The 14316-nt window shown below is 54.7% G+C and overlaps 1 protein-coding gene across 1 annotated transcript; it reads left to right on the top strand.

Annotated features, from left to right (window-relative positions):
* Window positions 1–1949: 1949 nt before the first annotated feature.
* Window positions 1950–14217, top strand: CNKSR1 (connector enhancer of kinase suppressor of Ras 1). The gene is made up of 21 exons (XM_025278695.2): window positions 1950–2207; window positions 4913–5070; window positions 5171–5352; window positions 7439–7523; window positions 7942–7983; window positions 8062–8166; window positions 8766–8825; window positions 8931–8999; window positions 9276–9377; window positions 9464–9534; window positions 9609–9685; window positions 9828–9934; window positions 10013–10043; window positions 10436–10599; window positions 11444–11517; window positions 11682–11753; window positions 12526–12599; window positions 12756–12817; window positions 12911–13007; window positions 13114–13295; window positions 13550–14217. The coding sequence occupies exons 1-21, from the start codon at window positions 1994–1996 to the stop codon at window positions 13817–13819; spliced, it is 2298 nt and encodes a 765-aa protein (XP_025134480.2). The 5' UTR covers window positions 1950–1993; the 3' UTR covers window positions 13820–14217.
* The last annotated feature ends 99 nt before the right edge of the window (window positions 14218–14316 follow it).

Raw genomic sequence — 14316 nt, 5'->3', positions numbered from 1 at the left:
GTGAGTCAGAGACCACCCCCACAATTTAGTGTTATTCATGCTGAGTAACAATACACTGATACCACTAGAAAAGGAAAACTTAATTTGCCAGTCCTGTTATTGATACATGTTAAATACATATTACTATATGTACTGATAAATACATATTACTATATCATAAATTTGTGGGTTTTAATATATTTTGATAGTAATTGTCCTCGCAATCTTCAGCATTTTGCTTTATGCTTTTAAAGCAATGTTCTGAGAAAAGGTCTAGGGTTTCCACCAGACCGTCAAAAGGGTCAACAGTGCAAAACACAAAGGGGGCTGGAAAGTAGTTCTAAAGGTTTTCAGTCAGTTCAGTTCAGTTCAGTTCAGTCGCTCAGTCGTGTCTGACTCTTTGCGACCCCATGAATCGCAGCACACCAGGCCTCCCTGTCCATCACCAACTCCCAGAGTTCACCCAGACTCACGTCCATCGAGTCAGTGATGCCATCCAGCCATCTCATCCTCTGTTGTCCACTTCTCCTCCTGCCCCCAATCCCTCCCAGCATCAGAGTCTTTTCCGATGAGTCAACTCTTTGCATGAGGTGGCCAAAGTACTGGAGTTTCAGCTTTAGCGTCATTCCTTCCAAAGAAATCCCAGGGCTGATCTCCTTCAGAATGGACTGCTTGGATCTCCTTGCAGTCCAAGGGACTCTCAAGAGTCTTCTCCAACACCACAGTTCAAAAGCATCAATTCTTCGGCACTCAGCCTTCTTCACAGTCCAACTCTCACATCCATACATGACCACAGGAAAAACCATAGCCTTGACTAGACGAACCTTTGTTGGCAAAGCAATGTCTCTGCTTTTGAATATGCTATCTAGGTTGGTCATAACTTTCCTTCCAAGGAGTAAGCGTCTTTGAATTTCATGGCTGCAGTCACCATCTGCAGTGATTTGGGAGCCCAAAAAAATAAAGTCTGACACTGTTTCCACTGTTTCCCCATCTATTTCCCATGAAGTGATGGGACCGGATGCCATGATCTTCGTTTTCTGAATGTTGAGCTTTAAGCCAACTTTTTCACTCTCCTCTTTCATCTTCATTAAGAGGCTTTTTAGTTCCTCTTCACTTTCTGCCATAAGGGTGGTGTCATCTGCATATCTGAGGTTATTGATATTTCTCCAGGCAATCTTGATTCCAGCTTGTGTTTCTTCCAGTCCAGCGTTTCTCATGATGTACTCTGCATAGAAGTTAAATAAACAGGGTGACAATATACAGCCTTGACGTACTCCTTTTCCTATTTGGAACCAGTCTGTTGTTCCATGTCCAGTTCTAACTGTTGCTTCCTGACCTGCATACAAATTTCTCAAGAGGCAGATCAGGTGGTCTGGTATTGCCATCTCTTGCAGAATTTTCCACAGTTTATTGTGATCCACACAGTCAAAGGCTTTGGCATAGTCAATAAAGCAGAAATAGATGTTTTTCTGGAACTCTCTTGCTTTTTCCATGATCCAGCGCATGTTGGCAATTTGATCTCTGGTTCCTCTGCCTTTTCTAAAACCAGCTTGAACATCAGGAAGTCCACGGTTCACATATTGCTGAAGCCTGGCTTGGAGAATTTTGAGCACTACTTTACTAGCATGTGAGATAGAGCTGTTAATTCAGGTACTCCGCACAGCCCTCTGAAGTACGCGCTAATACCCATTCTACAGACAGGGAAATTGAGGCCCGGTGGGTCGGTTTAGGCCTTGTCACACAAGCTAAGAAGCTGCAGCGTTGGGGTTTAGACCCAGGCTCGGGCTTCCTAATCTTTCTGTGCCTTGTTGCTGTGATCACTGCTCACTTTTTGGTCCCTTTTTGAGAAGGCCGGAAGGTCAGGTCGCATCCTGCCATTTGAGGCCAGTTTTGGGCGGAGATCCCAGGCCAGCTCCGAGGTCACCCGTGTCACACACCAGTGTCCCCACCCCCTGGTTTGGCAGCCCAGATATTCTGGGATGCCTGAAGGGCGGGGCAGGAGACGGAGAGGCCAATGGCTGTGAGAGCGCCTTACCTGGCCTGCTCTGTGGGCCCAGGTATGCTAGTGGCTCCGCCCCCGGCCCAGCCCAGCCCCGCCCCAGGTCGGGGCTCCCGGAGCGGAAATTCCTGCGCGGGCGAGGCGGAGCGGGTGCAGTCCGAGAGGCCGAACTTGGCCATGGAGCCAGTGGCGACCTGGACCCCCAGGAAGGTGGCGGCTTGGCTGAGAGGTGGGTGGGGCCGGGGCAGTGCTGGGCCTGAGGGGCCTGGGCCGGGGAGAGCGGAAGCAAAAAGGACTTGCCGAGTTTGTCAGTCGGTTAGTCTGTCCGCAAGCATTTACAGAGCGTCTGCCGTGAACCCGGCAGAAAGATAGTCGAGATGACTCCGCTGGAGTCCCCCGAGGACCTAGAAGGGGTCTGCCTTCCCCTCAATAGCCCAGGCAGTGGTTCTGTAATGAAAACAGTAGGTGTCGCTCCAGCTGCCCGCCCGCAGTGTATCTCCTCTTCCCTCTGCCCCCGGGGCGCAGTGGGCTGTAATTAATCCCACTTTTCAGATGCTGAAAACTCTACACTGAGCCAACAAGTGATTTGCCCAGGCTTTGGACTAGGGCCTACCCGTGGTGTCTTTTCCCTCCCCCCACCCTGAGGCTCCCAGTGAGAACAGAAGCCCAGGCCCAACTGGAGGGGGTTGGCATAGCCCCTCCTGAGACCTCCAGCGAGGATGAGCCCAGAGTGGGAAAGGCTGGTGTGAAAAGGCCCAGAGTGCCAGCGACTCAGAGAAGTGTAGATGGTCTGCTGCGGAGCTGGGAGCTGAGAGGTGAGAGGTGAGGACCACATTCCTCCCACAGGCGGAGCCAGAGTTGGAGGGAGGCAACTGGAGTCGTCTGGGGACAGACTCAGGGTGACCATCCCCGGGAGGAGCAGGGACTCAGGGCTGGAGTCAGTCTCCCAGACTGAATTCCAGGCCCAGCCCCTCTGCTCATCAGTTTTGTGACCACAAATCTCCGTTTCCCTATCCACAAAATGGGAAAGGCAGCTCTGATCTCTTGAGGTTGGACCAAATGAGACAATTGTGATGAGGGCCAGGCTCAGTGTCAGGGTCTGTTGGAAGGGAGACAACACAGCACTTTCACTGTGCGTGGGAAGGGGGGTGCTTGAGGCCCACGGCCACGGAGTAAAAGCTCATGAACTCCTAGTCAAGGGCTCCTGATGTCACACGGGATGGGGGAAGAGCTGTTGGTCACACACACATACCCCGTAAAGGACTCTGGCTTGGAATGGCAGGGGTTCCTTCAAAGAGGGAGAAAGCTAACTATTAACCTCTATGTGAAATATCTGTACTTTCTAGATTTGGTGAAGATTAAATGTATTAATATGTATAAAGTCCTTAAATTTTTCCTAGCACATAGTATTTATTTTTGAGTGTCTGCCTTATGCCAGGCCTCGGCCAGAATTAGAGATGAACACTTGTTTTAAGGCCCAGTCCTTGGAAGAGCTCGTGTGAGAGTAGGAGAGGTTGGTGCTCTGGTGCAGGGGTCTGTGGAGGCACAGGGGGCAGTGAGCGCAGCAAGGGGCCCCAGCCCAGCCTGGGGAGTTGTGGAAGGCTTTCTGGAGGAAGTTAGATGACCAAGGACAAGAGGGAGCTGGAAGAGCAGTTCAGGCAGAAGGAAAGGCACCTTCGGGGACCATGAAGCAAAAGCAAAAGAACCTCCCGAGAGCTGCAGGGAGTTAGTGCTCTGGATCTAGAGTGTTGAGCATGATGGGCTGTGCCAAGAGATGAAACTGGAGAGGCAGGTGGTGGCTGGATCATACGGGGCCTTGCAGATCATGGTAGAGAGTCTGGCAACACATAACATGGGGGCTGTTATTGACTGAACCAAGGGAGTTGGTCAAGTGGTGACATGTATCATGTCATTTAATAGACATGATTATTAGTGATGTGTTTTTATTTTCCCCATTTTTTTAGGTGGAAACAGGCACAGAGTAATTCAGTTACTTGCTCAGTTGCTGTCACTCAGGTCTCCCGGACTCCAAAGCCACATCAGTCATGACTTGCCCAAGCATCAGAACCCCTGCAGGATTTGTTAAAAAGCACATTGCTGGGCCCTGCCCCTGATTTCACGCCACTCGGCTTGCAGGATCTTATTAATAGTTCCCAGACCAGGGATTAAACTCAGGCTACGGCAGCGAAAGCTCAGAATCCTAACCATAGTCACCATGCTGTACATTCTATCCCCCAAACTGACTTATAAATAGAAGCTTGTCCTTTTGGACCACCTTCACCCCTTTCCCCCACTCCCTGCTTCCTTGCCGCTGGCAATCATCAGTCTGTTCCCTGTTTCTAAGAGTTTGCGTTGTTTGGATTCTGTATATGAGATAATACAGTGTTTGTCTTTCTCTGATTGATTTCACTTAGCATAATAACCTCAAGGTCTATCCATGTTGCAAATGGCACGATTTCCTTCTTCCTGGCTGAATATTTGTGCGTGTGTGCACGTGTGCGGGTGTGTGTGTGTGACATTTTCTTTATCCATTCATCTGTCAGTGGACACTGAGGTTGTTTCCATGTCTTGCCTGTTTTTCTTTTTTATGGCCGCACCGCGTGGCTCATGGGATCTTAGTTCCCCGACTGGGGTTGAACCCAGGCCATGGCAATGAGAGTGCTGAATCCTAACCACTGGACCACTAGGGAATTCCCAGAATTTGTATTTCTAACAAGTCCTCCGATGAGGCTGCTGCTGCTGGTCTGGGGAACCATCCTTTGAGAACCACTGCCCTGTGTGATCCTACTTCTCAACTCAGTAGTAGCCTTTTCTGTGAAATGGGCAGGACAGAACACAGCCTTGGTCTCAGGGTGGGAGAAGGGCTCTTCCACTGACCGGAAAGGCCTTGCCAACCCCCTGGGTCCCCCGTGCTAACCCCTGCTCTCCCTCCAGGCCTGGACGATTCCCTGCAGGACTACTGCTTTGAGGACTGGGAGCTGCCTGGCAAGTACCTGCTGCAGCTTTGCCCCCGCAGCCTGGAGGCTCTAACCGTGTGGCCTCTGGGCCACCAGGAGATCATCCTGGAAGGGGTGGAACAGCTCCGGGCCCTGGTGAGTGAATGGCGGCCCAACTGGCTGCAGCTTCCACCCACCCTGGAGATGCTGATGGGGGCTGGCCCCTGCTGGAGTAACCTGCTCCCTCTCTGCACAGAGCTCGGGGCTACAGTCAGAGAACCTGCAGAGCCTGACAGAGGGGCTGCTGGAGGGAACCCAGGCATTCCAGAGCTTGGTCCAAGGTCGCCTGGGGGGCTGTGTGGAGACCCCTGCAGATGTCCTGGGCGCGGCCGTGCAGCTGGTACACGAGGCCCGTTCCCTCCTCTTCTGGCTCAACAGGTACCTCGGTCTCTTCTCAGGGTCTGAGTGACTGGTGAGGGGACCCTCTGCATCCATGGCCTCCTCCAGGGACCTGGAGAGAAAACAAGAGCTTGGCTCTTGTTCAGCTATGGTTCAATTCAGTTCAGTTCAGTCGCTCAGTCGTGTCTGACTCGTTGTGACCCCATGAACTGCAGCACACCAGGCCTCCCTGCCCATCACCAACTCCCAGAGTTTACCCAAACTCATGTCCATTGAGTTAGTGATGCTATCCAACCATCTCATCCTCTGTCGTCCCCTTCTCCTCCTGCCCTCAATCTTTCCCAGCTTCAGGGTCTTTTCCAATGAGTCAGCTCTTCACATCAGGTGGCCAAAGTATTGGAGTTTCAGCTTCAACGTCAGTCCTTGCAATGAACACCCAGGGCTGATTTACTTTAGGATGGAATGGTTGGATCTCCTTGCAGTCCAAGGGACTCTCAAGAGTCTTCTCCAACACCACAGTTCAAAAGCATCAATTCTTCAGTGCTCAGCTTTCTTTATAATCCAACTCTCACATCCATATGTGACCACTGGAAAAACCGTAGCCTTGACTAGATGGACCTTTGTTGGCAAAGTAATGTCTCTGCTTTTTAATAGGCTGTCTAGGTTGGTCATAACTTTCTTTCCAAGGAGTAATATGGTGGGACTGGCCAAAAAAGGTTAATTGGTCTGTGTAAGGGGCTTCACAGTGGTTTGTAATGGGGCTTCCATGGTGGCTCAGATGGTAAAGCGTCTGCCTTCTATTCAGGAGATCCAGGTTCGATCACTGGGTTAGGAAGATCCCCTGGAGAAGGAAATGGCAACCCACTCCAGTACTCTTGCCTGGAAAATTCCGTGGACAGAGGAGCCTGGTAGGCTACAGTCTATGGGGTCGCAAAGAGTCGGACACAATTGAGTGACTTCACTCACTTAAGGGCACTGGGTTCCCTGGGTTCCCACCCAACCTCCAGCTTGTAACCATGTCTCATCAGCAGCATTGCATAAGGAGCTGGCTACCCCCTTCACTGGCTGCTGCTTGTCCCAGAGGTCCTAGCTCCAATGTCACCTCCTCAGGGAAGCCTTTCCCGTTATACACTCAGAGCTTCCTACGTGTCACAGGAGTAGAAGTTACATCTTTTTTTGAATTTTTGTTTCTTTTTTGGCCACACTGGGTCTTCCTTGCTGTGGGCAGGCTTTCTCTAGTTGTGGGATGCGGGGGCTGCTCTCTGGTTGTAGTACATGGGCTGCTCATTGCAGTGGCTTCTCTTGTTGCAGAGCACAGGCTTGAGGGTACACAAGTGTCAACAGTTGTAGCTCACGGGCTCTAGAATTTGTGGGCTTCAATAGTTGGGCCACGTGATTGCCCTGTGGCATGTGGGATCTTCTCAGTCCAGGGATCGAACCCATATCCTCTGCATTGGCAGACAGATTCCTAACCACTGGACCACCAGTGAAGTGAAGTGAAGTGAAAGGTGCTCAGTTGTGTCCAACTCTTTGTGACCCCATGGACTATACCGTCCATGGAATTCTCCAGGCCAGAATACTGGAGTGGATAGCCTTTCCCTTCTCCAGAGGGTCTTCCCAACCCAGGGATTGAAACCAGGTCTCCCGCATCGCAGGCGGATTCTTCACCAGCTGAGCCACATAGGAAACCCAAGAATACTAGAGTGGGTAGCCTATCCCTTCTCCAGCGGATCTTCCCGACCCAGGAATTGAACCGGGGTCTCCTGCATTGGAGGCGGGTTCTTTACCAACTGAGCTATGAGGGAAGCCCATAAATCATCATTGGACACCAGGGAAGTCCCTAATCATTATTGATGTAATTATGTATTTAATATCTGTCTCTCCAGTGCCTAGAACCAAGCCTGCCATTCATTAAACACTTGACAAATAAATCCTGTGCTAAAGTCTGTGCTAAAATAAATAAAGTCTACACAGTATAAATCTGTGCTAAAGATGTATCAGTCATCTCCTTCACCCCAAACCAAAACTCATCAGGGCCTTAGATGCGTAGTTGGCTCAGGGTGGTTCAGTGGCCTGACTGTTAAGCTCAGTCCCCTAACCACTGCTCCATCCTCCCCTCTGCCAGGTACCTCTTCTCTCACTTAAATGACTTCTCATCCTGCCAGGCGATTGGGGAATTATGCGGGGAGCTGGGCCAGGCCTTGCAGGAGGTAGGAGATCCAAGGGCCAGGCTTGGCCGAGGCCATAGAGACCAAGTCAGGCTAGAGCTTTTTATAACTTGTGAATCAGCACAGGTTCGGGGGTGAGAGCAGGGAGAGGCCAGAGTAGGAAGAGGAGGCCCGGCCACTGGGTAGTGGGTGAGGGGGTGTGGGGGCTCCTAACTGGAAGGGGCAGCTCGGCAAGTTTGATCTCAGGAGGGTGTGGAGTGGGGGAGGGCATGTGTAGTGATCTCTGGGGGTCCGGTATCAGGGAGATGGGACCTTGGGGCCAAAGTTCTGCGGCCATGTCGTTCCGGGAAGGGGCCAGGGTATGGGACACGCTGGGAGGGACCGCAGGGAACTCCCCTGCCCTCAGGAGAAGGCAGGGCACCCTGCTCAGGGCCGGTCCCCGCTCTCTCTCTGCTTCCAGGACTGTCCAGCTGCTGAGAAGGAAAGCAAAGTCCTGAGAATTGTGAGTCAGGGGCAGAGCGGGCCGTGGGGATGGGGTGGGACGGGACTCAGGCTAGACATCCTGCCCTCCATCCGCCAGAGCAGCCATGTGGCTGGGATCTGTTGCAACATCCTGAGCTGCTGCCCAGAGGAGCTGCTGAAGCAGAAGGCTGTACTAGAGCGAGTGCTGCTGGACGATCCTTCGGTGAGCCCTGACCTCTCACCTTTCACCTCTGGTCCCCTCAAGCAGCCTCGTGTGGGCTCGGAAATCTGATTCTAGGATCCCACAGAATCCTATCCTATTACGGCTGGATGGACCTTTCTGTATAGATGTTAAAGGTTCAGAGGACCTCCCCTGGGGTCTCACCATCCTTCAGCCCCTTCTCCAGTCCAGAGGGGCTGCAGCAGGTGGGGTCTTGGTGACACATGCCGGCCCCGGGACACGGTCTTGGCAGATTAAGGGAGAAGGGGAGAGGGCATGAACTTTTTTGCTTCAATCCTTGACCAGCTGGGAAAACCCCAGCCCTGCCCTGTCCCTGCTTAAGCCTTCAGGAGAGTTGCTGAGAGTTGCTAAAAGCTCAGAAGTCAGTAACCTGCTCCCCTCAGTCCTTAGGGGAAGAGGAGGCAGGGCCCAGAGAGGTGCAGCAGCAAGCCCCAAGTCACACAGCAAGTCGGGCGGTGCCAACTTGAGGCCAGCTCTCTCCCCCTTTCCACCCGCCTATGAGTCCTGGTGCCCAGCGAGGGTCCTGCCCACTGGCCCTGCAGCCCCCCGACCCTCAGTGACCGCAAGCCTTTGCCTTGCAGGGCCTGGAAATCCACACCACCAGCAACTGCCTGCACTTCGTGTCTCGAGTGGGCGCCCAGGTGAGAGCCCTCCAGCCTTCTCAGCAAACAAGCCCCACGGTCCTCTTTACCTGCCGGCCAAGCCCCATGAGGTTGCACCCCTCTGAACCCTACCTCCGACACCAGGTCCCCACCAACCCCCAGCTGCAAGTCCTGCCTGGAGACGAGATTGTCCAGGTCAACGAGCAGGTGGTGGTGAGTGAGGGGAAGGGCATGATAGGAGGAAGGGGTTCCTGAGTAGAACCCAGGTTGGTGGGTGGAGAGGTTCCCTTCCTTCGGGAGACCAGGGTGGTGAGCTGCTTGCCGTGAGGTCAGCCAGCTCACGTGGGTCCGAGGGGCTCCGGGAGGCTTCCTGGAGGAGGGTGAGGGGAGGCTGAGCACGAGGCTGAGAGAGTGTTCGAGGGGAGGGCTGTTAGGTTGCCCCGGAGGCTCCCGTCCAGGTCAGTCCAGCCCCGTGTCCCTGTCCCCTAGGTGGGCTGGCCCCACAAAAACGTGGTGAGGGAGCTGCTGCGGGAGCCGGACAGGGTCAGCTTAGTGCTGAAGAAGGTCCTGGTGCCGGAGACCCCACAACAGGTACCTGCCACCCTCCTCACCCCCAGTCTGCTTTCAGACCCGGGTGTGGTCCCCAGCTCCATCTCCTGTTTCTGGTTGCTCCTTAGACCCCTCCTCAGCCCCTGGACTCACCATGCCCAGTGAGCCCATCACCAGCTCCAGCCTCGGTGTCTCCCAGGTAACAGGCTCGGGCCCCAGGTGGGTCTTGGAGGGTGAGCCACAGCTCACTTTATCTCTCCCCCATCACTCCAGGACCCCGTCTAAAGACATCTTTGACTTCAACCTGTCTTCAAACCCAAGTCCTGGACCGAGCCCTCCTGCCTGGACAGGTGATATCAAAGCCCCATGTGTTAGCAGGTGTCTCAGACAAGGCATGCTGACTCTGACCCTGGGCTCTTACACCTGCAGCCTACTGCTGGGCCTGGGTCTGAGGCTCATGGAGCCTCTCTCTCTCTTCTCCCTCCCTGACAGACTCAACCTTCCTTGGCCCCAAGCCCCTGCCTAGCCCCCCTGCAACCCCAGCCACACACCCGGCAGAGGTAGCAGAGACTCCGGAGCCCCCAGAACACCCTGATAGGGTAAGTTCAGGGGCTCAGTAGGGAGGGGTGTGTGGCTCTGGATGCAGACTCTTCTCTAATTGCCTGTGTTCCTTTCAGAGTCCTGTCCCTAGCTGCAGGAAATCAAAAGGTATGAAATGCACCAGACTGGGTAGGTTGGGAGGCACTCTTAGAAGTCTTTACAAGGCTGGGCAAGACCACCCTCCCAGCACACACGTTGCATACTTCTCTCCCGGACACAGTTCTGTTTCTGGGGTCAGACAGACCTGTGCTCCCAGCCTAGACCTCTCACGAGCTCTGCGATTTCTGGGCAAACAGCTCGTCCTCTGATCTTCACCTTCCTCCTCTCTTAAAATGAGAAGAGTTACCCCCCCGCCCAGAACTGACACTTGCTACAATCCAAGCGCAGAGCAGGGGTTCAGAAGCATCAGCTGGGGGTGCTCGTGGGGGGCCAGGGGGCAGCTTTGGGGGTCTGGGATGCCCCGCCAACCCCTCACTGACCCTTGTGCCATGCTGCTGCAGGCGTGGCCACGCGCCGGCGGGTGTCGTGTCGGGAGCTGGGCCCGCCCGACTGTGATGGCTGGCTCTTGCTCCGCAAGGTGCCCGGGGGCTTCATGGGCCCGCGCTGGCGCCGCTGCTGGTTCGTGCTCAAGGGACACACACTCTACTGGTACCGCCAGCCCCAGGTGAGACCCCATACACACACGCACAAGTGAGTCACCTCAGGGCCGTGGCTCCTGTTCCTCCTCCAGCGTGCAGGCCCATCAGTGGGCACAGGTGGGCCTCAGCACTCCCATCTGTAAAATGGGGACACTCTTCGGCGAGAACTGAGGTGTGTGCAAAAGCAGTTTGGAAAAGGTATCACAGGCCATGTAGAATCACTGATTCTGCCTGCCCTTCCTTCCCCTTCTGTTAATCTGTTCATCCAGTGATGGGTGCTCAAGCAATTGTCTGCTCATTCCACTAACATTCAAGGTGCCTACTGTATACCCAGCTCTGGGCTGGGCCCTGGGACATGTGGGAGAACCAGACCTTTTCTGTTTCTCAGGCCAGTGGGGACAGGGATGAATACACAGGGACAATACGGGAACATATAATGTGATGGAGGAAGAGCCCAGAGGTGGGTGGGATCCCTGCAAAGGTGACCAGTCCACCTGAAGAGTGGTGAAGGCTTCCTGAGAAACTAGTGCCTGAAGGTTAGTTAGACAAAAAGGTACAAGAAAAGCAGGCAGGGAGAAGAGCATTCCACAAAGCAGCTTCGTCTGTGTCTGTGATGGAGCAGATCTATGAGCGGGCTTCTCCTTCCTGGCTGTTTCTCTGGATAGCTTGACTCCCATTTCCAGGCACAGAGACACCCCTTGGTCACAACCCTACCCCAGCTTCCTGCCCTGAGCCCTGGGCATTGAGAGATGAGCAGTTAGACAGCCCAGGAGATGTCTTCCCCCCCCCTCCCCCACTGCCCTTAGGAGCCTGTGTGGGCCTCAGGGGTGTTGGAGCTCCAAGCTGACCCTCACACTGTGATTCCCCCAGGATGAGAAGGCCGAGGGCCTCATCAATGTCTCCAACTACAGTCTGGAAAGTGGACAAGATCAGAAGAAAAAATAGTTAAGTCTTGGGCTGTGACAGGCTGGGGGTGGGGAAAGAAAGGGAGAGGCAGGTGACAGGAGGGGCGGGGTGGGGGCAGCAGGTGGCTGGGGTTCCCAGGCCAGCCTCTCTGGGTTCGGAATGGGCACCCCCAGGTGAGTGAGGCCCCTCTGCTCCCCGGCAGTGTGTTCCAGCTCACCCACAACGTGTACAAACCCTTCATCTTCGCTGCTGATACCCTGACGGATCTAAGCATGTGAGTGCCACTCTCTCACCCCCCATAGCTTGCATATGAGTGCTCAGGGCCTGGGCTCAGGAGCCTGGATTCAGATCCCAGCTCTCTGAGAGGACTGCTCAAGACACTCCCTTCTCTAAGCCTCAGTTTCACCTTCTGTAAAATGGACTAATAAGAATTCCTATCTCTCAGATTGGCTCTGAGGATTAAGTTAGAAGATGATATAAGTGAAAGCCCCACCCAGCACTCTTGAGAGTCCCTTGGACTGCAAGGAGATCCAACCAGTCCATCCTAAAGGAAATCAGTCCTGAATATTCATTGGAAGGACTGATGTTGAAGCTGAAACTCCAATCCTTTGGCCACCTGATGTGAAGAACTGAGTCATTTGAAAAGACCCTGATGCTGGGAAATATTGAAGGCAGGAGGAGAAGGGGACAACAGAGCATGAGATGGTTGGATGGCATCACCAACTCAATGGACATGAGTTTGAGTAAACTCCGGGAGTTGGTGATGGACAGGGAGGCCTGGCAAGCTGCAGTCCATGGGGTCGCAAAGAGTTGGACACGACTGAGCGACTGAACTGACTGACTGACTGACACCCAGCATGCTGCTGCTGCTGCTAAGTCACTTCAGTCGTGTCCGACTCTATGTGACCCCATGGACTGCAGCCTACCAGGCTCCTCCATCCATGGGATTTTCCAGGCAAGAGTACTGGAGTGGGTTGCCATTGCCTTCTCCAACCCAGCATACTGACTCAGTGGAAACTCTCTGAGACCCATTTGCCCCTCCACAGGTGGGTGCGTCATCTCATCACCTGCATTTCCAAGTACCAGTCTCCAGGCCGGGCCTCCCTGCCCCGAGAGGAAGGTGGGTATCTCACAGGGCTGGATCCCATCGAATCTCACCTGAGCCTCTGCTTTCCTGGGGTGGGGACTGGGAATCCAGTTCCCCAAGCCCACCCCCTGGCTTACCCAACCCTGTGAAGCTTCTGTGGGTCCCCCCAACGGCTCCTGTCCACTCCAGACTGCTACAGCGAGACGGAAGCCGAAGATCCTGACGATGAGGCTGGATCCTGCTCAGCCTCAGTGAGTCAGGGGCTGGTGGAGAGGGTGGTGGGGTGAAGAGCAGGGCGTGGAGCTCAGACTGATAACCCTCCTCTCCTTCCACCCTGCCCACAGCCCAGCCTGGCCCAAGCTACGAGTTCGCTCCATGGAGATCCATCACCTGCTGCCACCCCGCAGGACAGCCCGCGGACCTCCTACAGTCCTGCGACAGGTGCGGAGCAGAGCAGGGGGTGGTGGGGTTAGTGGGGGCACGGAGCTGAGACAGGGCTGGGGGCAGGGGGGCGGGCACACCCTCACTCTGCTCCCCCCTCCCACAGACAGCAGCGAAGGAGCCCTCGAAGGAATGGTCCGGGGGCTGAGGCTGGGTGGCGTGTCCCTGCTGGGCCAGCAGCAGCCCCTCACTCAGGAGCAATGGCGAAGCTCTTTCATGCGGCGCAACCGAGACCCCCAGCTCAATGAGCGAGTGCACCGTGTGCGCGCACTGCAGAGCACGCTCAAGGTCAGCAGGGGGCGCACAGAGGGCTGGGCGCTGGGCTAGATGTCTAGCTGGGCCAGGTGTCTAGATGTCTAGCCCTCTTGGGCTCGGCTGCGGACCGGGTTGAGTTCTGGATTCCTGGAGCCAGGCTCTTGATTTTGAGGATGGGGGCTGGTGCTGGCTGGGATCTGGGCGCTGGGCCCTAGAGCTAGCTCTGGGCTCTGGCTCTGCCCCTTCCTGGGGTGATCCTGGCCCCTTAACCCCGACACTTCTTCCAGGCAAAGCTACAGGAGCTGCAGGCTCTGGAGGAAGTGCTGGGCGACCCCGAGCTCACTGGAGAGAAATTCCGCCGGTGGAAGGAGCAGAACCAGGAGCTCTACTCGGAGGGCCTGGGGGCCTGGGGAGGGGAGCAGGCCGAGGGCAGCTCCCAAGTCCTGAATTCTGACCCCAAGGAACAGTCTTCCCACCCGCCACCCTCTGACCCCGAGGAGTGCTCTCCTCTCTGCCCCCTGACCCCAGAGAGTGACCCCCGACCTCCTGACCTCTAACCTTGGCCAGTACCCTTAGTTTCCGACCTCCGGCCTTGAGGACCGCCTCTGACACATCTAGGACAGAGCATCCCTGCATGCTGTTCTGAGTTGGAGGCGGTGCTTGTCGGTGGTTCTGCCCCGAGCTGACCGCCTCTGCTCCGCCTTCCGCCATTTCTGCTCCGCCTTCCGCCATTTCTGCTCCTCTGCCGGCCCTGGAATGGGGTGAAGTGAAGTGAGCTTGTGCCAAGGAAGGAGCGAGAGGCAGGGGTGCAGGAACTCTTTCTTAGCCTGTGCTCTGCCTGTGCCCCCTCCGCCTCTCAGCACGTCTCCATTCCCCAAGCCAGTCTGTACAGAAGTTCTTCACTTGAACCAGTAGATACTTTTCAAGTAAATAAAGTCAGTTTCTTTAACATGAATCTGCATGTGCCTTTGACTTCTGTATTAGAATCTGGAATCTGCTTCTGGGAGGGGATAGGGGTGAAAAGCTGTCAGATGGGGGTGAATGCTCTTGGTAA

Source organism: Bubalus bubalis, chromosome 2, assembly GCF_019923935.1.
Source record: "Bubalus bubalis isolate 160015118507 breed Murrah chromosome 2, NDDB_SH_1, whole genome shotgun sequence".
Lineage (NCBI taxonomy): Eukaryota > Metazoa > Chordata > Mammalia > Artiodactyla > Bovidae > Bubalus > Bubalus bubalis.
The sequence above is the reverse complement of the archived record's forward strand: the minus strand, read 5'-3'. Positions and strand labels throughout refer to the sequence as shown.